This window comes from Colius striatus, chromosome 15 (genome assembly GCF_028858725.1).
Source record: "Colius striatus isolate bColStr4 chromosome 15, bColStr4.1.hap1, whole genome shotgun sequence".
NCBI lineage: Eukaryota > Metazoa > Chordata > Aves > Coliiformes > Coliidae > Colius > Colius striatus.
The window spans coordinates 4,009,543-4,035,678 of record NC_084773.1 but is presented as its reverse complement, the minus strand read 5'-3'; the positions used below and the strand labels follow the sequence as shown (position 1 = coordinate 4,035,678).

Genomic DNA, 26,136 nt, shown 5'->3' with positions numbered 1-26,136 from the left:
GCTGTCTGGGAGATGTGGCACAGAACAGGATAAACCACTTGTTAAAATGGATTGAATGACCAAAACCTCCTGAGTGCTGGTTGAGGGGACAACAGTAACCAGGACTGTGCTTACCAGTTTGGCCCATTTTGTGCAATACTCAGCTGCAGAGTGAGCCTCGGCAGTGACCTGGTTTAGGACACAAATACTTCAGAGTCACTTCCAGTAAACAGAGTTGTCACCTGCTTCAGTAAGCTATGCTGAGACTTTCAGCCCTGGACGCTGCAGGGACCAAGGAGACCGCCCAGAGCAGCAGCAGCATGGTTCTGACTCTGCTCAGCAGCTTATGAAACAGCAGCAAACGGGTGACCTGAGCTGAACCAGCCCCCGAGGCCGCCTGCAAAAATTCATCCCACTTCATTATTGATGACCTCTTTTTAAATGAAATGTTTGCCTACAACCAAGAAATCTGGAGAGGCACAGCAAACCAAAGGACTGTGTAAATCCATGCACTGGTTTGCCACCCCTTGGAGACACTCGTTGGGATTTTAAATAAGCACCTGACTTAAATAATCATGTGATTAAATTATTTATACCCAAAACCAACCTGCAGATGCTTTTGTCTGCTTAAAAAAGCCATGATTTCTGAAGGCTTCAGAGACTTACAACAGGCTGCATGTCTGAGGGTGTTTCATAAACTTTTCTTGATCACAACAAAGGACCTGGTGGTCACCAGCATCTTTTTATTGAAAACAAGCCCTCCTGCAGCAGGTTGAATACTGCCAATGCCCAGTACTGCCTCACAGTCAGACAGATGCTTCCAGCTCAGGTTTCTGTGTGTTTAGACCCAAGATCAGGCTCTCTGAACCTGCAGGTACCTGTTGTGGTGCTTCAGTGGTGCTCAGGAGGCACAAGGATTCATGGTGAGTGCTCGGTGGCTGCTCCGTGCCTGGCTCTGGCAGACTGCAGGGGAACTGACACTGATCCCCAGAGTGCAGATCTGCACATCCCACTCTTGGCACCCAACTATGTGTTTGAGCTCACAGCATTTTTCGTCCTTCCCTCCTGTACGTCCCAAAAGCTGCATCTTGCAGTGTCCATCGGAATCCGTAGCGGTCGAGGCATCACCTGGTGAGTGCTCCTGACCCCCTGCTATCCCTGAGGGGATACAGGAGCCTTGGTAGGTTCTGTGGGCCAACACCTTAGCAGTACAGATGCTGTAACAACAGCTACTGTATTTTTCAGGAGAACCCCACTGCAACAGCTGGTTTGCTTGAGTGACCTCAACACTCCAATAAGGAAGGGAATAAAATGGGAAAAGACCCAGTGTGTCTGTACTGCGCCTTCTCTGACTGCTTCCCTGCTCTGACAGGGCTGGAGGTAAGGGACATAAGCTGGAACACAAAAAGTTCCACTTAAACACAAGGAAAAACTTCTTTGCTGTGGGGGTGAGGGAGCCCTGGCCCAGGCTGCCCAGGGAGGGTGTGGAGGCTCCTTCTTGGGAGGTTTCCAAACCCACCTGGACACGTTCCCGTGCTCCCTGAGCCAGGGGAACCTGCTTTAGCAGGGAGTTGGGCTGGATGAGCTCTGCAGGGCCCTTCCAACACCCACCATTCTGGGATTTCCAGAGTTTTGGTGCAGGGTGAAGGTGATCCTGCTCATAAGAGAGGGCAATCAGTAGCACAGGAATGGAATGCAAGATTTAAAACTGGGCCAAATTACCAGCAAGTGTAAAGCTGGTGAACACCAGCAGAGCCTGAGCCTCTGCATCTGCCTTCAGAGTAGTGAGGACAAGTCAAAAGTGAGGCTTAGTTGAGTGCCAGAAACACATTTCATCCCGTTGTTTCTGTCTCACTTAAAAAGTAGAAAGATGCAAATCTGGCAATGGAAAATATTTAATATCCATCCCTAAGTTAAAGTGACTGTCTTTTGGACAGGTTATGTATTTAGGACATCATGAAGTGCTGACTGCAGACACGAGCTGAGGTACAGAGTCTCTGTACAGGAGAGAGGCGGCTGCTGCCTCCGAAGAGCTGCTCCAGACTGAGTCCAAGGCACAGGCAGGAATTACTCCAGGGGGTAAAAAGGTAACAAAGGTGGTACAGCCAAAAATCTGATGAGGATTACTGCCTGATGTCGAGGCACAGGTAAGTGTCATGCTCAGAAGGGCTCTGCCTACAGACACCTGTTTTTCTTGCAGAGAAAGGGTTTTTAGCGTTTCCAGCACTGCAGTTTGCACAGTGGAGTCACTTCACAACAGCAGAACTGACTGCAGCAGTGTGTAAGAAGGGTCCTTCAACAGCTCCCCTGTTGTAAAAAAACAAATAAGGAAAATTGTCCAGAGTGGCCCATCCAGAACTTGTTCTGAGCCACGATGAAACCGAGTACGACGTGCAGAGTGAAACCTTTGCCTGGTTGATACCAATGAAACGCACTTCAGAAAGACAAAAAATACAAAAGAATGTCTATTCCATTGCTAATCACACCAGTTTCTGATTTGTTCTCCGTTAGTAACTCTTACAGAGCACATGAATGAAGATATGGTACATCAATGGGCCTTGAGACATAACTGAAGAGAAATGTGAGCGATACAGATTGTAAACGAGATGAGACACCTGGCAGTCAAACTTCTGTTAATGTGTGCAAGGGAGCAGCTAAAAATTAACTGGAAGGAAAAGTATTAGTACACATCTCATCTACAAGTGAGAACAACCTAGAGAACTAGGATCTGTCTGATTGCAGGTGTGATACTTGGGAAAAAAAAGGACTGAAATGTTGTAGAAACTGTTTTAACTTAGATCATCTCTAGCAACAGTCTGTCTAGAAAAAGTGCCAGTCCCTGAGCCAGCAGGTAAGAACCTAAAGGAGATATTTATCTCTCTCTTATATATATTTTAAAATACACATTTAAAAATCAGTTATGCACTTAAACTCCTAAGGGTAATACAACTGCAGCAATCCCTCTCAGGAAGAGGAGAAAGGGAAGTTGTAGAGGGACAAACTTGCTTTCAGTTTGCTTCTGGAATCGCTGACAGGCACTCGGTACCGGTTTAGCAGGTCAAGCTCACCCTGGATCCTCTGGTTCTCCAGTTGGGCCCAGAAAAGGCAGTGCTTCCAGAAACATATATAATGCACAGAGCATGGAGTAGAGCAGTCAGTGGTAAGGAACTGTTAGCAATCAGGTTATTTGTGTCTGTGCACGAAGGAGAGGATCTGTGGTCCAGAGATGAAGAAACAGGAGAAATGAGTACCTGTGAGCAATCCTGGACAAAGGATAGCCTGCTGTTGCTGTTACCCTCATCTCTGCTCCAGCTAGAGAGGAGGGGAAAGAAAAGGAGGCACAGCTATCTGCACACTGCAGAGGAAAACCACTGGTGCACTACAGAGTACATGGGCTTGGTGCTGAGTGGCTGAAATCGAGGCCGATGTGACCAGAATCGAAGGCTTCGCCGCTTCTCACCATGGTGGAAGTGGCAAATAGCCACAAAAGCAAAAGGCACAGAAGATGGGAGGTCCTGCCAAGTGCCATCAGTCTGTATTACCTTGTGGTCTGAGCTCATGCCTCTTCTCTGAAAAACAATTACGTTTCTAGAGAAAATGAAATGTCCTTGGGTGAAAACCGACCTTTCCTTAGATGCCAAGCAGTTTAAATATCAACACATGGGAAGCTGTGGGTGTGCAGATGTATTGGTCATTGGAAACCAGAGAAAGCTGCTCGGGATGTCCAGCTCCTTCAGATTATTTTTGTTCCCCCGCTGTGTCCAACTGAAACTGGCTCAAGTGCAAATGGCATCTAGAAGGAATGCTTCAGGTCTCTGAAATTGCAAACAAAGACATTAAGGTGTTAGTGTACAGGAATTACAGTAAATGACAAGTTTGCCTCAAAGAGGAATTAGGTTTTCTTTGGAAAAGTGTGCCTGAGAGGGAAGGTGAAGGCAGGGAACTTCTCTCAGGGCTTTGAGGAGACTGTGGCAGTGCAATGAAGGAGACTCATTTTATTTAACTGTCATTCAGGTGACCAGGTGTTTTTAGAAAGGGCAAGATGTGCAAATAAGCAAACACCAGATGCAAGATTCGAAAGCAGTGAAGAACCTCCACATCTCACAAGTCTGGAGCAAAAAGGCACAGGTCCCACACACCCATTTTGGCCGCTTTATGAGGAGACCAACAGCATGTGTGAGAAGTGCAGGGGGATCGTGCAGCTGCTGCTTGTGCACAGATGGAAACTGGCTTTAAAGGTCCTTTGCTCCTGCCTCTGCCTGAGGTCACACAACCCAGCTGCTGTTGCTCCTGTTGTGCAGCACTGTGGGTTTATGAAACCAATTCCAGCAGCAGATGCCAATCCTGGCCCCACGTGTGCACAGAGGCTCCGGCCGTGAGGCCACATGAGCTGGGTGAGTGCTCTCATGACCATCTCAGAGAAGTTACATGTCAGCTGGTTTCTCCTTTCAGACCTAGCTTTCTACCTAAGGATTCCACAGGCAGGGTGATAATTATACCACTAAACCCTTTGGGCTGACACGTTCTGGAGAGAAGAAGAGATGGTGGAGGATGAACTCCCAAAGGCTGTGATGACCTTGGGTGTTAGCTGACATCTCAGTACACTCTTATATGAAGCCACTAACTGGCTTGTTTGATTGTCACCTCATCTTCCTCTCTGCTCAGCATACCTTGTTGTGATCAGCAAAAGCTGCCTCTCCTTTCTTCCCCTCTTTCCTCTTTTCTTTCACTGTGTCATAAAATGGGATTTTGGTATCCCACCTTGGCTGTTATTTGTACTTCTTGATGCCCATTTCAGATTCTTGCCTCTGTTGCTGGCTGTTGTGCTTGTTTTTTTCCCCTGTGAGAAGAGCTAAAACTCCCATAACCCTCCATTCAGTTTTCCTGGCGTTGCAGCTTTGTAGTTAGTGTTTCAGCATTGCTTTAATATGTACTGCTGAGAGAGACACTGCCTACAATGCTGACAATATCTCAGATAACCTATGTGCTCTTTGCTGCTAAAATGACACATTTGTTCATTTATTTGTAGAGACCATGGCCAGCAAATACAATAAAACTATCTTAATTCACTGCCAGAATCTCACAGGTTTTGGTTAAAGCAGATGCTTCCACCCACAATCCAAAGTAAACGAATCTCATTCTTCATCTTCCTTGTAATCAGTCACACTGACTTCCCCCTACCCACAACCAGAACATTTTGGTCTGGTTTCCATTCTTGTTACAGATTTCTGGAGTTTAAAGGCCTTGTATCTTTACTTTCATGGAGAAAGGGTTTCATCCAGAAGCTAAGTCAAACCCAATGACATTCCCTGTATGGGCTGTCTGCACAGCAGCCAGCATTCTGTGGCTTGCCAGGAAAATCAAGCAATTCCTTCTTCAGTGCAATTCCTTCTTCAGCAGATCTTCTGAATGGTATTTGAGATTTGGAAGATTAAGAGCCAGAGCAGTGCTGGCACACAGTAACTTAGCAGTGCTATTTTAAAGGCAGATGTTGGGCTACAGTGCTTCTTGGGCTACAAGCTTACAATTTAGGTTTATCTCCTCCCAAATTGTCCATCATAGCTGTGATGCAGGGAAGACACCCATTCTGATTCTCACAGTTCCTGTATTTATCCTTCTGCTTAAGTAAGTAACAAACTTTAAAATGCAGGTAGAGCAAACAATATTGTCCTACAGGACTGCATGCATCCAGTAAAGGGACAGCACACATCTCCATGGGCTGAGGCTCCCACAAAGCAAAGGCCCCACAGCTTGGAAGGGCAGAAATCCACCCCATCTGCCTGGGGGCTGGAGGGCTCCAGCGAGCTGTGGGACTGTATGCTGGACTCAACAGCCCTGCCTACTTGGGTAAAGATTTAAGCCTTCAGTGATCATAAGAGACTGGATGCAGCACACTGCAAACCCTTCTTAGAAAAAGAAGCATTTACAGGAAGCAAAACAGTATTATTTCTGTTCCTGGCTTAGTCAGCAACAAGGGAAAGGAGTGGCTAAGGCAGAAGGACAATGCTCACACTTCCCATGCGTGACACACAAGGGGCCCCTGACAGAGCAAGACACTGCCATCAACTTTTGAACCTTACATTGACAAACACACTGTAATAATTGAGCAGTTCTGAGTGGCTTCTGCTTTTGGAGCAGTCTGAAGTAAACTCATTTATCTGCAAGGGCTAGAGCTGTACAGCTAAGCTCGTGGCTCTTTTTAAAGCTATGCCCTACTCCCTCATGGCTCACAGACCACTCACCTTGTTGTCACTGTCTTGATGCTGGCTCAGCAGCTGGCTTCTGCACTCCAAAGGCAGTGATGAAAATATTCACAACTACTATAATGAACACCAGTCCAGTTGCAAGGTTGTTGAGGAAATCCAGCTTTCCGTGTTTTGCAGGGTTGTTAAGGTCGTATTTTACTTCAAAGAGAAAGGGAAAAAAAAGCTTTAATTACATGTATATTTCAAAACCCAGAACAAAAGTCTTCACTACTCATGTAGTTCAAGAATTTTCCCTACATTAAGCTATTTGCTTCAGTCCTACTTAAAAGGGAAGTAAGATTCTGCAGCGTCAGTGGAAGTGTGAAGGAGAAGGCCTTTAACCACAGGAGCATTTCAGCTTCCAGTAATTAGCACCTAATCTCTGTGGATGCAGGTGGGAAGCAATGGACACACAAACATTACTAGAAATCTTCTGAGTTCTCCAGCCTTTGAAAGCTAGCTTTGTTGCAGACTTGCAAAACTGTTTCGGTGTTGAATACATGAAGCTTGAAGCCCTGACAGGATGAAACGCAGCTCAATTTCCTACAGTTCAAGCACTACAGGTTCCTTGCTGACAGCCCAGTCTCTGCCAGTGCTGGATTGGTTTTGTACTGGAGCCCTTCCCCAGCTGTACTCCCTGCTTTTGTACCCAATTCTGTTTTTAGAAAGCAAAGGCATTGTATGTGTTAAACAGAGGGAGATTTCCAAGCAGTGTGGCTGCTCTTCTTTTCACAGAGAGCATCAGCTGTGTAAACATTTCCTTTTGTTTCTTGCAGCTGTTCTTTGGTTGAACCACTAATGGGAGTGAGGGAGGAACAGGCTAGGGAGACAGTATTCATTTCGTTTGAGCCTTGATTCCAGGCCTTGTGGAAACATTAAGTGAGGGACACTGGGCTGATAATAGATTTGACAACAGGACAGTTTGATGCCCGGGTGCAGTTTCCTGGCAGCATGTGGAAACACGAGGTCTCCCTCTGCCTCTGTTCTCCTGCAGTAAGGGCTCTGCAACTCGTGCCCTCTGCTGAAGTTCTTTGATGCTGGTGGAATGAGTGCAGTGAGTTCTGAAGTGTGTTTGGAGGATAGTTTTTGCCCATTAAATGCACAGATCAGCAGAGTTGGTGTGTGCACACACAGGGCACATGAGAGCTTTCACAGCAACAGAAATTAACCCCTGAGCTCCTTCTGACCGGCACACGAGTAGCTCGTGACTCCTGCACAAGATGAATTTTGCTATTTGCATTTAACATGATGGTCCTGTCAACGCTGCAGAGCTGAACCACAGAACCAAGGCTCACCTGCCTGCTGAGGCAGTTAAGCAGAAGTGGTGGCAAATGCACTCACAGAATCACAGTCTTAAGGGTTGGAAGGGACCTGGAAAGCTCATCCAGTGCAATCCCCCTGCCAGAGCAGCACCACCTAGAGTAGGGCACACAGGAACTCGTCCAGGTGGGTTTGGAATGTCTCCAGAGAAGACAACTCAACTGGAATATTAACAGCCAGGTTCACTTGGTGTCTCTAATTAAGAAGCCTGATGCTGTTTTGGTTTCAAGGAATTCCAGGCTGCTGTTCAAGTCCTGTTTGCTACAGCAGTAGAGCCAAACAGCGCAGACCAGCCAAGGCATGGAAGAACAGCGTGGGGGAATGACTTGAAAAGCATAAGCCTCTGCACACCTGTGTAGGCATGAAACAATTTCAGCTCAGCAGTGCTTAACCCTGAAAATGAGTCTATACATGTCTATAAAGGATCTGGAGATACATTGATGCTTCTATCCCAAAAGTGCCTGGAAGGACTCTACTACTGTCATGCGAATGAAATGGAAGGAATGACATGGAGTGCCTAATCCTGAAGTATGGCAGACAGCAGTTCAGATGGCAGCAGTGCCCTAAACACATTTAGTGAGTTAAAAGCAATCATGCTCAAAGGAGAACTGACTCTTTTGGAGCTGTCCCTTTGTCCAACAAGGGTCAGAGAAGACAAGTGCTGCTCGTCAGTTCAGGCACTGCTCTGAATGCTGCAGAATTGCAGTGATGCTGCCTTTGTGATTATAGTACTCCAGATGAGGGTGTTTGTGAAAATGTTCTTAAAAGCAGTTATTCTTTAAGTATTTTATTATAGTGGGATTAGATTACTATGATTTCATGCCACTTAAACTATTTTAAGACATTCTTTGCTTTTCTTCCAAAAAGTTAAATGACCAAATCACTGCCAAGGACAACTTTGCTGAACGTGTATCAAAATGTTTGTTACCTTCTCTTTTCATGGAGGAAAAGCTTTAAATGCCTAGCAGAGAACTGTGAAAACTAGTAGCTCCTGGGATGATGATGCTGGAGTGTGTCCAGAGACAGGCACCAGAGCAGGACAAGGGGCTGGAGCACAAGTCAGATGGGGAGGGGCTGATGGACCGGGGGATGTTCAGTCTGGAGGAGGCTGAGGGGAGACATGAGCACTCTCTGCAACTCCCTGACAGGAGGCTGCAGTGAGGTGGGAGTCAGTCTCTTCTCCCAGGTAATGAATGACAAGACAAGAGGAAGTGGCCTCAAGTTGCCCCAGGGGAGGTTTAGATTGGAGCTGAGGCAGAACTGTTTCCCTGAGAGGGGTGTCAGCCCCTGTGCCAGGCTGCCCAGAGAGATGGGGGAGTGCCCAGCCCTGGAGCTATTGCAAAGCTGTGGAGCTGAGGCACTGAGGGCCATGGGTTAGTGCTGGGCTTGGCAAGGTGGCATGAGTGGTTGAACTCCATGATCTTAAGGTATTTTCCAATCAAAATTATTCTTTAAGGTATCATCAGGTAGCTTTTTCCACTTCCTTTCTGGAATGGCCCCTGGGTTTTGCTCCTGTCCCAACTGCACAGACAGCTCTATTGTGTCTCTGCTGTATAAAAAGACAAAAAAGCTACATGAGCTGCATATCATTATCACAAGCCTTATGCCTCCTGGCTTCCCATGAACTTCCTCCTTGAACACAAATTTGCTCTTTTCAGTTGTGCTAAAAAACACAGAACATTGCAGGACTAACAGTGATGTCAAAGGTGGCACCTATAGCTTAGTAAATGCCACGTGTGAACTCTGGCTATCACCTTCAAGGCTTCTCATTTACAGTAGACTTAAGGTCTGTTATATAATACCCAGACATTTAAAGAGAAAGATGTGGAAAAAAGTTATGAGAGTAAATGAATGTGTGTCACCAGCAAAAGAAGTGACTCACAGCTGCTTCCTACCAGTGAGGGTGCCATTTGTTTCAGTGAATGTTGGGGTTCAGATGACGCTGAAACCAAAATGTTTCCCCTGATTCCACAGCTGTCTGTGATGTACTCTCCAAAACGATGGCCTCGGGGTTTGGGTGCTGCTAATGAATGTCACAGGTTTCCAGCAACTTTGCAAAGTGCCACTGGATTCTGTTTTGCCTTGCAAAAGCACGGGGGCAAATGTCACAGTAGGTTTAAGACAGCAAAGGGAAGCACTGAAGACACTTTTAAGATAAAATCAGAAGGCTCAGAGTGCTGTATCTCCACTCACATTGGAATTTTAGTTGGGCTTTTGGGGGTAATTCAAGCTTACTTAGTGATGGTGTGTAGGGGGTGTAGGACATATGTGTGCTACTAATCTGGCAATACTAACTTAAAACACCTCGTTTTCAGTGGTAAGTGCCAGTTCCTGTGTCTCACACCACTGTACCTGTTAATACCAAATAGAGGAACCTCTATTTTTGAGAACAGCAATGACGCTGCAGTGAAATTCTAGGAAAGTGAAGGTCCTAATTCAACAAATAAGACAGAAAGGGGAGCAGGGGAGGCAGGGAGCAGGGGATCAATTCTACAGCTGTCTCACCAGGCGTGTCCAAAGCACGGACTCACACAACTCCCATTTGAACTCATTCTCTTGATTTCCAGCATATGTCACAGGTGCTGCATCACTTTTCTTTGGAAGAAAGCAGAAACGGTTTCCCCAGCGATAAGCAGAATCCAGGACAATCTATTTACAGTCCCAGGATGCTACTTGGACTGTGTTTTCATACTATATGTCATTTCCAATGTTTTGGCTGAAGTTGTAGCATGTGGATAATAGATGAGGCACATTCTTACACCAAAATCTTGCTGCAAGTAGCCTATTGTGTAATTTTTCACTTCAGTTTAGCACAAGCTTGAAAATTAACATCAACAAATAAGTTTCTACCATTCCCCACCTGTAGATTTAGGATGCTTTGAATAATTTCCTAAATCTAAAACCGAAGGGATGTTTTTCCCTACTGTCAAGCCTTTGCTCTCAGACCTTTGATTGGATTGCAGAAGCACAAATGCACAGAAGACCGAGAATAAGGCAGGTATTTCAACTTTCACTTCTGTTGCAGAGTTCTGTGTGCACAATATATTCTTATAATATTGCTTATGATATGACTGATATGGAACAAATACATTTCAGCCACAAAATTAAGTAACAAGTCTTGCCAGAATCACTATTATGCAACTGGACAGGCTGCATGATCCTATCTGGCCTATTAATGCTTACTTGTTTTTACAGTATTTCATCATTTTCCTTCCTCCTCAGGCCTTCTGAAAAGAAAAATATTCATGCTCTGGGCAGAAGAGCACGAGGAAGTTGATCAAAATAGAAGATTCCACATCAAGCTGCCCTTACTCCTTTTCTTGCAGTATTTCTATGGTCTTCAGAGAAAATTTTAATCAGTTGTGAGGCAAAGACTTTCAAATATAACAGCTTGGTAAAAAGAAAAGGGGCATCTATGTACCATCTTATATGCCACCTCATGGGTTGCAACCTGTAAGAAAAATACACGCCAGCGGCTCTTGCTGCTACGTACCAAGGAATATCAGGAGCACTCCCACTATAATTTGCAGGGTGAGCGACAGGCTGATAAGAGTGATAAGTGGGATGTAGAAGGTAAAAGAAGGTCCTTGTTCCATGACAGCCTTCAGCTGGGAAGCGTTGGCCATCAGCAGGGCGATGTCTAACATGCTCTCCGCCGCGCTCTTCTTATTGGCGTAGTGGTTGAAATTCATGGGTCTGTTCCTCTGGAACCACTGCGTCGTCCTGCGCTGCAATTGGGAGATGGAAAAGGGTTACTGACATCTCTCTTAATTGGTGGAGTGAGTGAGTGAGAAAATCTTGGCCTGACTGATCTCTGTAATCAGAGTGACAGGGCAACAGTGTTACCGAGACTGTCAGCGCATCTTCCTCACTGTTACCACCGTCCTTCATCTGACAGCAGAGCAGCACATAGTGTCTGCACTGCAACTTGGGCAGACAGGCTTTGTCCACAGCTTCTAGGATCACCCTGAAGAGTCAGTGCTGTTCACTCTGAATCCTGCTCACTCTGAAGAGTCAGTACAAGGAGAAGTTGAAAAAAACTGAAAAGTTTGCCCCAAGAAAAGCTGGGAGGGAAAAACGACTGGAAAACAAACGAGCAAGCAACAAATTGTTGCAGCTGATGTACTCCTAAGGCATACTTAAAAATACAAGGATTTATTAAAGTCACTGCCTGCTGTCACACATCTGCATAACTCCTTCTCATGAGCCTGATTTTGAGGGTTTATGTGGACGTTGGCTGTCGCGTGAGCTTTGCTTGACCTCTTTCCCTGCCACTACCCAGGTCCATCCACACACAGGGAACTGCTTTTCTGTGTAAATACCACATGACCTGTGGTTGCCAAGCTCTGCCCCATGACAGGGGAAACTCTTCTTTCCATTTTCACATCAGCATGTCTTGGGTTTTTTAAATGAAAATAATTTTCCTGCAAGCAAACAGGAAAATAAAAACCAACTGCAGGGCAAAGCCAGAGCCAGTTAACCCAGCAAGATGAATAAACTGAGTGTTTCCTGATGACAACTCTGTGTGGGATGTGACAGCTGCCTTCCAGAGCTGCCTGTTTCTCTACAGATTAGATGCAGTTTAGGGTAACTAGGTTAGACTTAGGCGCCTCACTCTGCAAGGGAGAACAAGAAGTTCTGCAGACCCTGAACAGGTTAGGAACTTCCTTCTCACTGCTCTTACTTCTAGATATCACCTTCAAAAATAAAGATGTATTAGGAGTAAGCTTATTCTAGCTGACTTCTTCAAACCTGCCTCTCAGAGACCTTTTCACTGCACAAATAATGTTCTGGCTTCACACAACATACCGTGAGGGAAGGCTTGCTTTGAAGGTTACTTCAGCTATGGAAAACACCCTCTAATTCTCTCCTCAGCAGCACTAGTAATCAAATTTCCACCTCCACAGCCAGGTTTGCCACTGGCCAGACCTAAAAGTGGTGTTTTTTAAACAGGACAGATACTGATGCATATGACAAACACACTGACAGTTTTTCCAGGGCATTCAAATACCAAACTTGACCTATTTTCACCAGACATGTTGTGATCAACCACAGCCTAAATATTTTACTGAGTGAAAACTGCCATGGGGCAGCAGCAGACTGTTCTTCTGTGACGAGAAGGAAGCCATGTAACAGGAGCTTCAGGCTGACAGCTTCTTTACCGAGAGCATGCTCCCGGGAAGGAAATGGCTGTGGGATGGATACTGACTTCAGTAAGGAAGAACTCAGTACTCATTCTGTTTTGTCTCTGTCCCACAATCTAAAAATGCAGTTGGGCTGGGAAATCTGTCCCACATTTGTCACCTTTTCTCTCACCAAGGAGAGGCTCCTCTTCCCACCCTCCTGCCCCATTAAACCACTATAGCATTTGGATGCTTGAGATGAAGTACTGTCATTCTCATATACCATCCAGCAGAAGCACTAAACCAGGCATGGATGTTCATTTTCTTATGCAGAGCAGCATGGAATATATGCTGTCAGTATTCCATAGGAAAATCCAGACTAACACTTCTCCGTGTTTACTGCACAGTAAAAAGCCCAGGCACAAATTTAGCTCCTGTTACCTAACGCTACTGGGCTAAGGGGATGGGGAACTACCCCTCTCATAGCAGAACTGCTGGGCACAGATTTAAAGCAAACTCTTAGTAGACTGTAGAAGTAAGAGGATCCATTTTGTTACAAATCCATAGTAGAGAAAGTTTTCTTTTCTATCTGTAGTAGCTAATTAACCCCCTCCTGCCAAAAATACTGATTTTTAAATGTCTGTGAGCCTGCAATGTGTAACAGGCAAAAACTACATGGGTAGCTGTGACTCAGTTCTTAATCCTGATGGAATGGGACTGCAGTGAAAACATGATGATGGGTTCCTTTGTTTTCACTTGATGCAGGAATGTCATCATGTTTGACATGGCTTGTGGGTTTTTAAAGTATATGTAAGTAAAAACTCTGGGCTACATCTTCCTTTCAGTTACATCTGTGACTACAAGATTTAAGACAGTTTCTACATAAACAACAGAGTGTGATCTTTTGTTTTTCCTGGGGAAATGTTCTGCTGCTCTTTCAGGGCCTTGCTGTTTGCTGGTTTTCTGTATGTCACATTGCAGGTGGGAAGAGGAGGCTACAGCGTTTGAACTGTGGTGGAAGCAACAGTTCTGAGTCACTTCTGAACTCCAATAAATGGAGAAGACTTTCCAAAGGAGCATGCTGTTAAGGCAAACTATGTCAAAACTTACTTCTGCAATAACAGCTCAGCTATTTACTGTCTTTAGACTCTAAAAAATGGCCTTTTCCTCTGTTAAGAGGCTTTCAGCTGCCACTCCTGAAAGCAGACCAGTTCCAGAATCAGAAGTAGGCATATAGAGAACCGAAACACCAGTTCCACTGTACAGAGCTTTTTCTCAGCCTAGGATCTTGCTTCTGACGGGAAAAAGGGCCCGTCATCATAAAAACCCCAGAAACAATCATTTCCCATCTCCTGATTGAGAAATGGACTTTCCTGACTTTTTGCTGGAGAAACCATAAAACAAAAAAGCACCCAAAATAAGGCAATTAGCCTTGCCTTCTGGAAGCAAGTGGAAGGCAACTGCTCCAAGCCTTGAAACAAGTGCAGTCAGTACTATGGCAGCAGTTTTTAAGACCAGACTATGTGTTACACAGCAATATATAGACAGGCAATTAAAGGAGAGCTGTTGGCTTGACCTCAGGATAATGACAGTTCTGTACAACAGAAATTATATGGGAACCTTGTTATGTAGCTTTTTGGTTTCAGAGGTGCCACGCACAGAGCAACACGTGCAGCTTGCAGCACCAAGCGACAGTGCCCATGCTGCTTCTCTCCATGGGGCTGCAGAGAGGGAAAAGGGAAGCTTTGGAGACTTTCTAGGGTGCATGTAAAATAAGGTTTTTCCCACAGGTGCCCCAGCAAGAGAACAGTATGTGTTCCATGCCACCTGCTCCAGTCTCAACATCACCAAAACACCTCATTAGATACTTAAAATATTCAAATTACCTGGTCCAGACAAGCTGATCTCTTCAGTTGGTGTCACCGAATGAGAGTCTTGTGTGTGAATCAGAGCCAGGTGCAGCTGGAACTGCCATATCTTTCCTTCCCTGCCAGTGACAGCCTACTCTCAGAGCTCCCCTTGCCCCCAAAGCATCAACCTCTGAGCAGAGCAATCCCCTGGGCCAGTCCACACAGAGTTATAAAGAAGGATGAAAAGCCTCCTTCTCTTGCTCTGTGACTGGAAAAGCTTCTTTTCACAGTTAGAGGATGCCATCCCCACAGACAGCCTCGTTCCACATCCCCACATGGCAGCAGGGTCTGGGTGCATCCCAGAGTGCTGCAGCCTGCAGGGACAGAGCTGAGCTGCTGCCTCAGCACCAGGCACTGTCTCGCTTCTGTAAGGCCAAACCTTCATGCCAGGATTGAACGGTGCTGGACACAGAGGCTTATTGACCACTGTGTGGGTGCAGACGTTGCGGCAGCTTCGCTTCACTCCTCATGTTAACAGTATGCCCAGAAGAACTGAGTGTCTTTGATACACAGAAAGGATTCATTCATAGCATTTACTAAAAGATAAATAAAAGTCACGCTGAAACATGTGGCCTTAGGTGCTGAGTTTCCTGAATCATTGCTAAGATCCACCCGGTGATTCAATGGGAAGGGAACAGCACTGAAAATGGAAACACTTGGAAACAAATAATAAGTATCTTGGCTGAATACAGTATACTTGTTAAAGTAAGGATTTCTGCTCCTTCCACAGCATTTCTGTGCAACAATGTATTTACCAAACAGCAGAGAGTGCTGAGGCAGTGAAACGAATGAGTTGGAAGTCTGACAAACAAACAAAAAATGAAAGCCCAAGAGAAATCAGGTCCAATTTGACCTCACTCAGCTTCCCAAAATGGTACCAGACAGCCTGCCCAGAGAAGACAGGTGGAGGTTTTGACATGCCAGTCATCTATAATTCCCAGAGGAAACAAAACACTGGTGAAAATGATGCCTATTCTGCATTTGTGTTTAGAGCTCAGTTGTGTCATTCTGCCCTGAGAATGCAGGAGGAAAGAAATCAATTGGAGTGCAAGTTTTTAGGATTCATTCCTTCTCTTTTGGTACATTCCTAGGTACTGCACTCAGCTCCTTAGAGGCCTTCCACCATATATATGTTCCCCTAAACAAATTATTTTAAGAAAATGTAAAAAAAAAGAAAAAATAAGCAAACCCAAAAGCCTTACAAAAGCTGTAAAAGCCAAATATTGCCTGAACCAACAGGACCTTGACATTTCCAAGAGTCAGATGTGTAACAAAGACTGGCTTTACTGCTCATGTAATGAAGTCAACAGATAGTTGCAGTGGCACAGGGCTGCTTTCTGTTGTCTTCTTAAATCCCACTAGAAAACCAGTATTTTGCAGTCAGTAAGGTGAACTTCCAGATTCCCAGGTGAACACTTAGGTGCAGAAACTGCAAAGTCTCACTGCAAAGTACAACCTGGATGGCTTTAAATTTGATTTGCAGTTTTTAATTGCAGTTATTTAATATCAGCTGGGACTGCAGGACCCAGAGCTCGATGTGGTTTGCTCGTCAGGCCAAGAGTGTAATATCTGGATTCTGAAAACACAAACACTTGTTTTGGTATTGGTACAGTATTAGTACTAAACACTTTTGTGTATTCCAACTTGACATCATTACGTGGTAGAATGCCTTTACCAGATACAGGAGACTCACATTTTTGCAAGGGATAATTGGGAAGACAATGCTGATTATTATTTATATATTCCAAACAAGTTGTGCTACTGATTAATAACACCTTCCCTAAGCTGTCAGAAGGTTCTTTGCCTTCATTTACTCTGAAATAGAGTCTTCAGAATCCTTGGCTTGCTCTCCACTAGGCACGGTTTTCTCTCTGTTTTCAGTTACTGAATACTGCAACTATTAGACACTTTGAATATCTAAAGAGCTTTGATTCAAAGCCAAATCAGACAAACTTGTTGATCAATGTGACCCCTGGGTTTGTAATGTCATAGAGCCAGCTTCCTTAGATTCTTACATTTAGGGGCAATGCTAATTTCCTAAATGGAAACCTGCTATGTAATAAGGAGGCTGCATCAGCAAAAGGCTGAGTCATGCTGATCTTACAGTGGACTGCTCTTTACTGTGTTTTGCAATAGTCTTGCTAGGCAAAACTGTTCAAAAGATGCTAAAAAGCCCTTTTTTAAAAAGTACTTTTCTAAGTTGAAGTATTCACCTTCCAGCCAAACACTGCAGGGCATTCTTTTGCAGATCGTTTAGTGGTAAATGCAGTTCAGGAAAAAATCCAGTTACATCAAAAAAGAGAAGGATCAGACATAAAAGGGATGATACAGGGCTTCTCAGAACTGTGTGTTTTTCTAAGGCCAACCCTACAGTTACAGAATTGAGCTAGTAACTTTACACAGTTATTTCATAATCCTCAGAGATGCGGAATTTCTGTACTGAAAAATGTAGTGGGCCATACGTGGCCACGGTGAAGTCAGACTTCCCTTCTGTCTCAGAGATCTTGCTGATCCAAAAATGTCGGGAATATATTCTACACAGGAAACAAGCAGACTTCCACAAAAAGATTTTAAGCTATACCAGTTAGTACTGGATGATTAGATCCTTTGTACAGCTCTTCAGGAGATAGTGTTACTTTTCCACCAATAAAACATGAGATTGCTTGTTACGTTTAGCACTGACTCAGAGAAAAAAACCCCTTCATCTGGGCTGAATCATCCATTTCCTGCAGGAATGTAATTTGGGAAAAACAGAGGGGTTTCTGTCCATCCCAGTACCAACACAACATACCACTAACTAGCCTGTGAGACTTTGCAATCACATCCCAAGACACTATGGTTGCAGGCAGTAAAAGGAAAACTCAGCCTGTGTTCATATTTCATAGCACGGATTTTCTGCCATCTCTAAAAGCCTGGATTTAAGAGTCGCCTTCTGTGCAGACTGACAGAGAATGCAAGGGTGACTATATTAAGGAAAACAAACCCAAAAAGACAACCCTGCTGGTTCCTGAGAGCTAAAAAGTTAGCATGAAATAAAAAAGGAAAAGTCCAGTCATATCACCTCAGGGCAGAGCACTGTTCCCTTAAAGCTATACTGGTTCCAGGACCACGTTAGGATATTTTTACTCATCTAAATAGCTTAAAGCCAATCAGCACACCTGATGACTAAGTTTGTGAAATGAAGTAATAACTTGAACTTGTCCATACAGCTATTTCCATGGAAGCTTTCTCCTCTACAATGTTTTGTTAGTCTAGCACTCCTACTGCTCGCTGCAGTGATTTGGTCCTATAATGCCATTTCCCACAGCTGGACTGCGGGTCATCTCTTTTATGTCATTAAAGCACTGTTTGTTTCTTCTAGCAACTTAAACAACAGGCCAACAAAAACTTATCACCAATAGGTTCAATATTTGGAGTATATCAAGTACTCCAAATTCAATTTGAGGTAAGTAACGTTTTACAAGAAGATGCCATGTCACCTTATGGGCACTAAAATTACTTCAAGTTCCTTCAAAACCGAAACATGTAACTTGCAGTATGAGGGCAAGAAACTGCCGTGTCCCAAAGTTACTTATGAATTAATATACCATTTTGAACATGTTCTTACTAATAACATGATGATAACAGAAGCCAACTATTCCAGAGCTGTTCTTTTCTACTGTCCAACTCCTGCTCACCATTTTTCGTAGGTCTTCTTTAACTCCACCTCCTGTTGTCTTGGCAATGTTAAGTTTTACAACACAGTGAATCTAGACTGTTTCAATGTGGACCATGAAGAGTGAAAGCAAAGAGAGGAAGATGGAAAAAAAACATTCACTATCTGCATTTGTACGAACAGATCCTTTGCAGAAGTGGGCAGACACTTCTGCCAAGTGTAATTGTTCACATTAGTCAGTGAGGTGTGCCAGGCTGACCCAGGACTGGAAGCAAGGAATTTCTTCCTCCTAAAAGCTGCTAAAAAACCCTTATCCCCATTAAAAATGGAGTCAAAATAAACTACATTAAAACACTCTGTGACCATTCATTCAGAATTACAGTGGGTTTAACTGGCCTTTATCGTGGGTTTGTGAGGAGGTACTGGGGGAGGGGGCTGCACTGCAGGCTCAGTAATTAGTTCCCAGACTCTCCCCTGGCTCTGGGATTTGAACTCACCTGCAGCCAATCTGGGGCCTCTGCCAGCACTATTTAAGGAGAGGAATGAGAAAGGTGGGGGATCAGGTGAAGGAGTGGTGCAAGATGGAAGTAAGTCTTGGGATCTCACAGTCAGAGAAAGAGGAAAGAAGGAGGAGCATCAGACTGGAAACCCCTCAGCAAGCCATGGAGGGCAACGGCAGGGCTGAGAGCCACCAGCAGCTCTGGGTAAGTGTGCCAGGATGGGCAGGAAACTGTGTGAGGAGGGGCCATGGCACACGCCATCCTGGGTGCCTGTGGGCCCCAGAGACACACATAGGAGGTGGAGAGGAGCTGCAGCCCTCAGGATGAAGGCCCATTGGAATGGTTTGTGCAGGGCTGCCTGGCTGGTGAGGGACCCTATGCTGCAGCAGGGAGGACTGGTGAGGAGCCCTGCCCTGAGGAGAGACAAATGGCAGGAGCCATCGGGAATAGACTGACTGAAACCCCCACTCCCAGCCCCCCTGAGCAGGGAGGAGATAAAGACATTGGGATTAGGGGTCTGAACGTGGGAAGTGGGGAGAAGGTGACCTTAAAGGGCTGGTTGTACTCCTCATCATCCTACCACTCTGTTGTTTTCTGTTTGTTATGTTTTGGGGTTTTATGGTTATGTTTTGGTTGTTGTTGGATTTCTCTTTCCCAAGTTAAGTAGCCTTGTCTTTTGTCCTTTACCATCAGTGGCAATTAAGCCCTCCCTGTCCTTAGGGAGTTCCAGGGTCTGTGGTACTTAAGTCTAATCCTGGTCTTTTGTCCCTGGATGGGCCCTAAACTACTCCACCTTTTTAAAATCCACGTGCTTCTACCATGCTTTGAAGGTGAGACAACTATATTTGCAGGTCACATCAGCTCTCTGTAAGAGGGCAGCAGTCTGTTGCTGAAGATGTGCAAGAGAATCTATCTGTTCTGAGGAGAGGGCAGATGACAGGGTAAGCAACCCAGGGTGGCTCACATTGCAAAGCCTGTGAGCACTCATAAAAGCCAACACTTGGGCACTTTTGACTCCAATGCTGAGGACTGAAGCACCCAGGGATTTGTGGTGTCTCCAGGTTTAGCTGGCTGCTGACATGGGGCATTCTTCTGTTCGTGGGAATTGAGAACTTGGTCAGACTTTTTACAGCATGTCCTAGTCATAGATTGGTTTCTAAGAAATCTGTCCCCCTCTGTTTCACCTAACACGTGCTTTTTTGTTGTTGTTGTTGAAGTGATAAAAAGTGTGTGTGAAGCAATCTGAGGTGCTACTGTACACATACAATACAAAGTCTTGCTGTTTATTCTTTATATGGCACTCAGAGCTTCCAGTTTCTCTGGGAAAGATGAAATAAGATGATGATTGCATATGACTGAAGATCCCCATGATTAGTACCAGTGATGCAATCCCAACTCTGTTAATATTAAAAGAAAGCTGCTGGAAGTTAGTGGCTTAAAGGAAACCCCTCCAGGCCATCAGCCTGACCTACGTATCCCAGCCTTGATTCTGTTTGCGTGCTCTCCAGGATTTACTAAAACCAGGTATTTGTTTTTCCTGGTATGTTACTCATGGCTACAAGGGTTTGTGAGGAAGGGAGGAAGGTCAGATGCGCTACACACAGCCCAGTCTGTCTGCAACCAGAAAGTTTTACCCGTGACGCAGAAGGTGGCTTAGTACAACTGCTTCTATGTGGCAGAGTCTTAGGTTAGAATAAGAGCTGCTTTTTAGTGTTTCTTCCACAACACCCTAACAGATGCTCTTTTACCAGTCTGGCTTTTCAGATAAAAGGCACACTTGGAAAACATCCGTTATGTGTAAACAGAATATGGGATGACATGCTTTCCAGTGTTTTGACTCATGTTTTGACTGCATGAAGTAGTAAAAAGATGGGCCTTTTTCTTCTCTTTTTATTTGTATGAACAAACCCCACCACACAGGCCCAACCTTTGAAATAATTCCTCTCATTTCTATGCTCACATACCTCCTGTGTAGACACCCTAAGTTCTCCACCCTGTCCTTGTCTATCTGGATGGAAAACCCCGGTTCAGAGGTGACAGTTTGCCCCGAGCAGGGATCCCCGGGGAATCCCCCAGTTCGGGGAGGGCTGATGTGTATCGAGTGGTGGTCCCTGGGCACCCCCCGGTTCAGACGTGACTGTGCCCGAGCAGAGGTGCCGGGGGACCGCTGTGTCTGAGCAGGGGTCCCGGGGCGGGGAGGGCTCCAGCGGCACTAAGGGCTCATCGCGCCAAGGACTAGGGAGGATTTTCTTTTCAGGTTGGCACTTGCCTGTCTTTGAAGCGAAAGAAAACGGGGCGCTGTCAGAGGCGCCTCTACAGGAAAGCGCCAAATTAAACGGAAGACGCGCAAGTAAAGTAAGACAACAGAGAAGTGTGGGTCAGCGTGCGGCGGCCGGCACACCAGCCCCGCACACCACCATCCCCTTGCTGCAGGCTCTGCCCGCCCCGGCCCCGCGCTCTCCCCCGCCGTTCCCGGCCCCGATCGCGGTCCATACCCGCCCGACAGCCGCCGGCTCCGCGCCCTCCGCCAGCCCGTTCAGCTCGTGGGTGTCGCTGCCGGGGTCCATGGCCAGGGGAGGCCGCGCAGCCCGAGCCCGGCGCCGCTGCCCGCGGGAGCGCGTTTGTGTGGGGCGGGCGCGGGGCCTCGGGAAGCAGCTTCCCGCGGGGCGGTGGCGGAGGCGGCCCCGGCCCTGGCCCGGCCCCCGCTCCCACGGCCGCGCCGGGGCTGTCCCTGCGGCTGCCCCCAGCTCCCCGCCGGGCCGGGCGGCTCGGGGCTGGCGCCGGCCCCGCCGCACATCCGCGCCGCTGCTGCGGCTCCCGGGGCTCTGCCGGGCCGGGCCGCAAGGCTGCTCCGCTTTACAGTCATGGAATCGTTTCGGTTGCAAAAGCTCGTTGAGTCCAAGCCCACCGCTAACCCACGGCCCTCAGCACCTCAGTCAGCTCCACGGCCTCTGGGCTCTCTCCCACCTCCCTGGGCAGCCTGGCACGGGGGCTGACAACCCTCCTAGGCTCTCGGCTCCAATCTAAACCTCCCCTGGGGCAACCCGAAGCAGTTTCCTTGTGTTCTATTGTTCATTATCTGGGAGAGGAGCGTGACAAGCACAGCCAGCTTAGTTTGAAGAGCAAACAGCTTGGTTTGAGGACCAGATTTCCAACGTTGGCTAAGAGTCGTAGCTTGTGCACTTCTGGGGAGGGATATAGCTAATTGGTGCTGTGTGAATACCAGAACAGAGGGGGTTGGAAGGTGCCTCCAGAGCTCATCCAGTCCAGCTCCCTACTAAAGCAGGTTCTCCTCAATCAGATTGCAAATGTTTCATTTCAAAAAACTCTGAATAAAATCGCAGTTGAAGGCCAGGGCTTTATTTTTAAGAACACTCTGATCAGTGTTTTTAGACTTTCAGTTTCATTGTCCTATTGTTTTTCCTCCCTAAACTTATTTTCCACTCCAAAGGATGCACATACATATAATGAACACACAGGTTTGGTGGTGATGGAACATCAGAGCAACACGGATGTATAGAAACAATTGGCAATGAGAGCAGTGCAATAAGCCTAAAGGATGAAATAAAGTGTTAGGTCTTAAAATGTCATTATTGCAAGCAAACTTTCTGCAGAGCAAAAAAGTAATTTGTTAAAGAAGATGCATCTTGTATGTCTCCATGTAATCTCTTTTGAGGCTAGGAATGAACTACTCGTCTATACTGCAAGTGTTCTTGAGTAGTTGTTCAACTATGTGTGGTGTGGAAGCACGTATTCCTCAGGTTAACTGACTTTTCTCCCTCTTTGAAAAGAGTTGAGGTATATTTCATTTACAGAATGCAAGCAAACATACAATATAAATAAACATGTGGAATGTAAATAAACAAATATGAATGGATACATTTTTTAAAGGTATAAGGACCTTTTGCCAGATCTTTGTGAAAAGAGAGACCATGTAGAAGCATTGCTATGCTTTCCTTTATTTCCAAGACAAGATTTTTACCCCTGGGAAGCTCCAGTTGTGTTGCTTAGTGCCACAGCCACACGCTGTTGGACCTACAGTCATCAACATGGCATAAGTGGCCACTGTGGAGAGAAGATCTGGACACTTGGCTCTCCTCACTTTCTAGCCGTTACCCCGAGTGTCACGGAAGGAGAGGGTCTGCGGGAGGGATGTGCAGTTCACCTCAGGCTCATCAGCAGGTTATGTGTGAGGTCCTAGACTGCCATGAACCTTACAAGGTGGCTCTGCTTGAAAATGCAGATTCAGGCCTAAGGGTTATGATACATCAAATAAAAATCTCTACCACGTACCATGTCGCTGCAGCTTTTTCCCCGCAGCAGATGGGCCTCTGGCTCGTGCTCCTGTGTGGGTATTGGAGTGGAATTGTCACAACTGCCTTAAAATTTGGTGAGCCTTTGTGACTTTTTAGTCCTTTGTGTTTTCTGCAGTGGGATTTGATGGAAATTCATATTTACCTCAGCACAAAACTGCATTGACTTCTGACTTTAGGGTTTGAGTTGACAGTGATTTTTTTTTGCTAAAGCAAACTTAATTGGTGACTGAGTCCATTTTTACAGTTCACACAGAAGCATATGGGTAAGCAGATGTGGCTAGGCACAAATTAAGCACAAGTTAGGCTTCCATTTTTAATGCTAAAGGTCCCTGAAGGTTACATTTCGCTGTGCTCAGGAGCCTGTTGAATCGATCATTAACTTTTGCCTTGTGAGAAAATACAGGACACACTTGCAAGTTGCTGTCTTCACAAAGTGCCCAGCAAGCATCTATTTGATTAGACTTTGATTCTAAATGGCCTTCTCTGGAACTCTTTTGCACAGTGAGCTAGAAAATACTTATTTAGAGAGAGAAGCAAAGTTTTCCTGTTATAATCCATAGAAAATGGAAGAAACAACATCTTGTGAGAGAAAATAATATATTAATATGGCTTGTTATGCTGAGGAGAGTGTACAGTGGATGGAGAGGAATGAGCATGAGCTGAAAAAGATGTGTGTTTCAGTGTTTTGAACCAGTGCTGTGTTGAACTCTTGGCTATGGTTTCCTGCAGATGGGAATATGTTGTCGCTCAGATGGTGTCTCAGCTTGCCAGAGTGGGCATGGTTTTCTTGTCAAAGGGCAAGCACAGTGAAGTGACACTGGGGCACTGTGAAGTGAAGCTCTAAACCTCACTATGTGATCAGTTCTTAACAAGTCCAAGGCCTGGAAAAGCACAATGCTCACATCGGGGTTTGCAGTAGCTGAACTTCAGCACTGCACTCAACTCAGCTGGCTGTCATCAGACACACTGCCAGGTAACTTACCAGCCTTTTAGTATGTCTGGACCATAATTACCCTAGTGTCTGGACTTCAAGAAGAGTTGGTCAGAATCCTCTCTGGCTCCAAGTGCTCAGTGACATATTTTGAGACACCACCATGTTTCTAATTGCCCCTTTTTCATCTTCAGTAGCTTTTTGCAAATGTATTTTGATAAACTTCTTGGACAGTTGTAAATGTTTGATTTGCTCTAGTGAAAATATTTTGCCCTTAATCCTAAAAGTTTGACAAGATCTGCTCTCTGTAGGTGGCACTGAGGAGTGGTAGTGCTGATTTCTTCCTTCCCTGTGCTAACTCACATGTGTACTGTGCCGTCACGTGCCAGAGAGACCTGTGAGAACAGGAGCTGTTGTTAATCTTAAAGTGAACGGGTGTAATTTCAGTGGATCTGAGAAACAGCTTAGTCTGAGCTTGTGAAACAGCCTGTGAGCCAGTATTCCCATATGTCCTGAAACACCCAGCTCTCTGACCCATCTTTCTATTGCTGCTCTTGTCAGCACAGCATCCATCTCTTAACAATAAATCTCCCTGTTATCCAGCCTTTGGGTTAGTTCTGGTGGTGAATCTGCAAAAGGTGGTAACATTCAATAAATAGCTGCTTATGAAAAAAACCCCTGTGCTCCCTATAGAAGAATAGTTGCAGACTCAAGTGGTGGCAAGAAAGGCAGAAGCCTGGTGATGTGGTTGGTCAGTAATGAGGTGATGGGAGCACACTGTGTGGTAGGTCATTCTTGTGCATGCATGAATTTGAGCACAGTCATTATAAAATGAGAACTCTGAAAGTGTTGTCACATGAGCCTGAGTCAGGATTTTTGGTGAGTACTGCCCAGACCAGATGTTGGAGGATGCAGAGAGAGTCTTAGGGACCACTGTCAGAACACTCACTGAGATGTGAGGGGGAAATAAGATCAGGAAGATCCGCTGCACTGCGCCCTTACATCTGAGCCACGACATGGATTTGCAGCCTGTGTTAAGACTCCCAAGCAGCAGAATGACCTTAGAACAGCAATGAAACCTAGCTAGAAAGGGCAATGTTTTGCATTTTTACTACAATTTTGAGAGATTTTTTTGGTTCAGCTTGGTTTTGGGAAGGTTTTTTGAGGGGTTTGGTTTTGTTTTTTAAATCCAGAGATTTGTTTTCTCTGAGAAAATACTATTTAGGTGACCAAAGTGACAACCTGAAGAAGCCCAGAATAAAAAGTACATGGTACTACCTGGCATTTGTGGTTGCTGTAAAAACAAGTCATCATGAGAACTGGTACTTCCTAACCAGAAAACAAGTTTAAGTAAACAAAATGGCATTTGGCTTAATCTCTCTATGGGAAAAACAGCTCAGTCCTTCAAAAATATAGAAGGAGGGAAGGATCTGAGGAGGAAGGTACTGGTGACAAAGAAACGAGACTGCATGAGTTATTCTAGAGGTTGCAATTCCAAAACTGGTACTTCGTATCAGTTACAGTTGCATCACCTTTTATTAACTCCTTCTGGCTCTCTTGGCATATCCTCCTCGTTTTTTTTTCTTGCTGGCATTTAGACTTACATATGTGAAAATTTAGTTCCTTGCCCTGGCAGCTATTCTCCACAGCAACCACCAGCCTTTGTATCTACAGTAGGATGCTTACAGTTTGATTATTTGTTTTGGGAAGAGGTGAATGCCTGTTTTGTCATGGAAACTGCTTGGAGTGAAAGCACATGTTTTGTGGTGTTTCTTGCTTTTTTTGTTTGTTTTCTTTCCTGTTATTCCTTCAAGCCTTGCATTGCACGCTGCAGAAACTCACTGTGATTTAGAAATGATTTTAAAGGTAAACACTTGATTCAGGCAGTTCTTGCTCCCAATGCCTGACTGCTTTTAATGAAAATAACATTTTAAAAAGCAGCTAGCTGTTAGAATTGGGTATTTTCTCAGTTTGTGACTCCTGATAGGTGTGAACTCTTGGAAAGAAATGGACTTTGTTGTTGTTTATTTTTTTCACCTGAAATATGCACTTAGTTGTCTTCTTGTGGTCACCTGCCATAATTTCCTGCCTGATGCTTGCTCTTTGTGTGTATGTGAACTTATTTGGGAGTTGGGAGAAGACAGACAAAAAGGGTTT

The 26,136-nt window shown here is 45.3% G+C and overlaps 1 protein-coding gene across 1 annotated transcript; it reads right to left on the bottom strand.

Annotated features, from left to right (window-relative positions):
* Positions 1-710: 710 nt before the first annotated feature.
* Positions 711-21,356, bottom strand: NINJ1 (ninjurin 1). Its single transcript, XM_062008576.1, has 4 exons — positions 21,228-21,356; positions 11,038-11,272; positions 6,222-6,383; positions 711-3,794 (listed from the first exon to the last, which is right to left on the bottom strand). Exons 1-3 carry the CDS (start codon positions 21,297-21,299, stop codon positions 6,229-6,231), a joined length of 462 nt encoding a protein of 153 aa, XP_061864560.1. The 5' UTR covers positions 21,300-21,356; the 3' UTR covers positions 711-3,794; positions 6,222-6,228.
* Between the last annotated feature and the right edge of the window lie 4,780 nt (positions 21,357-26,136).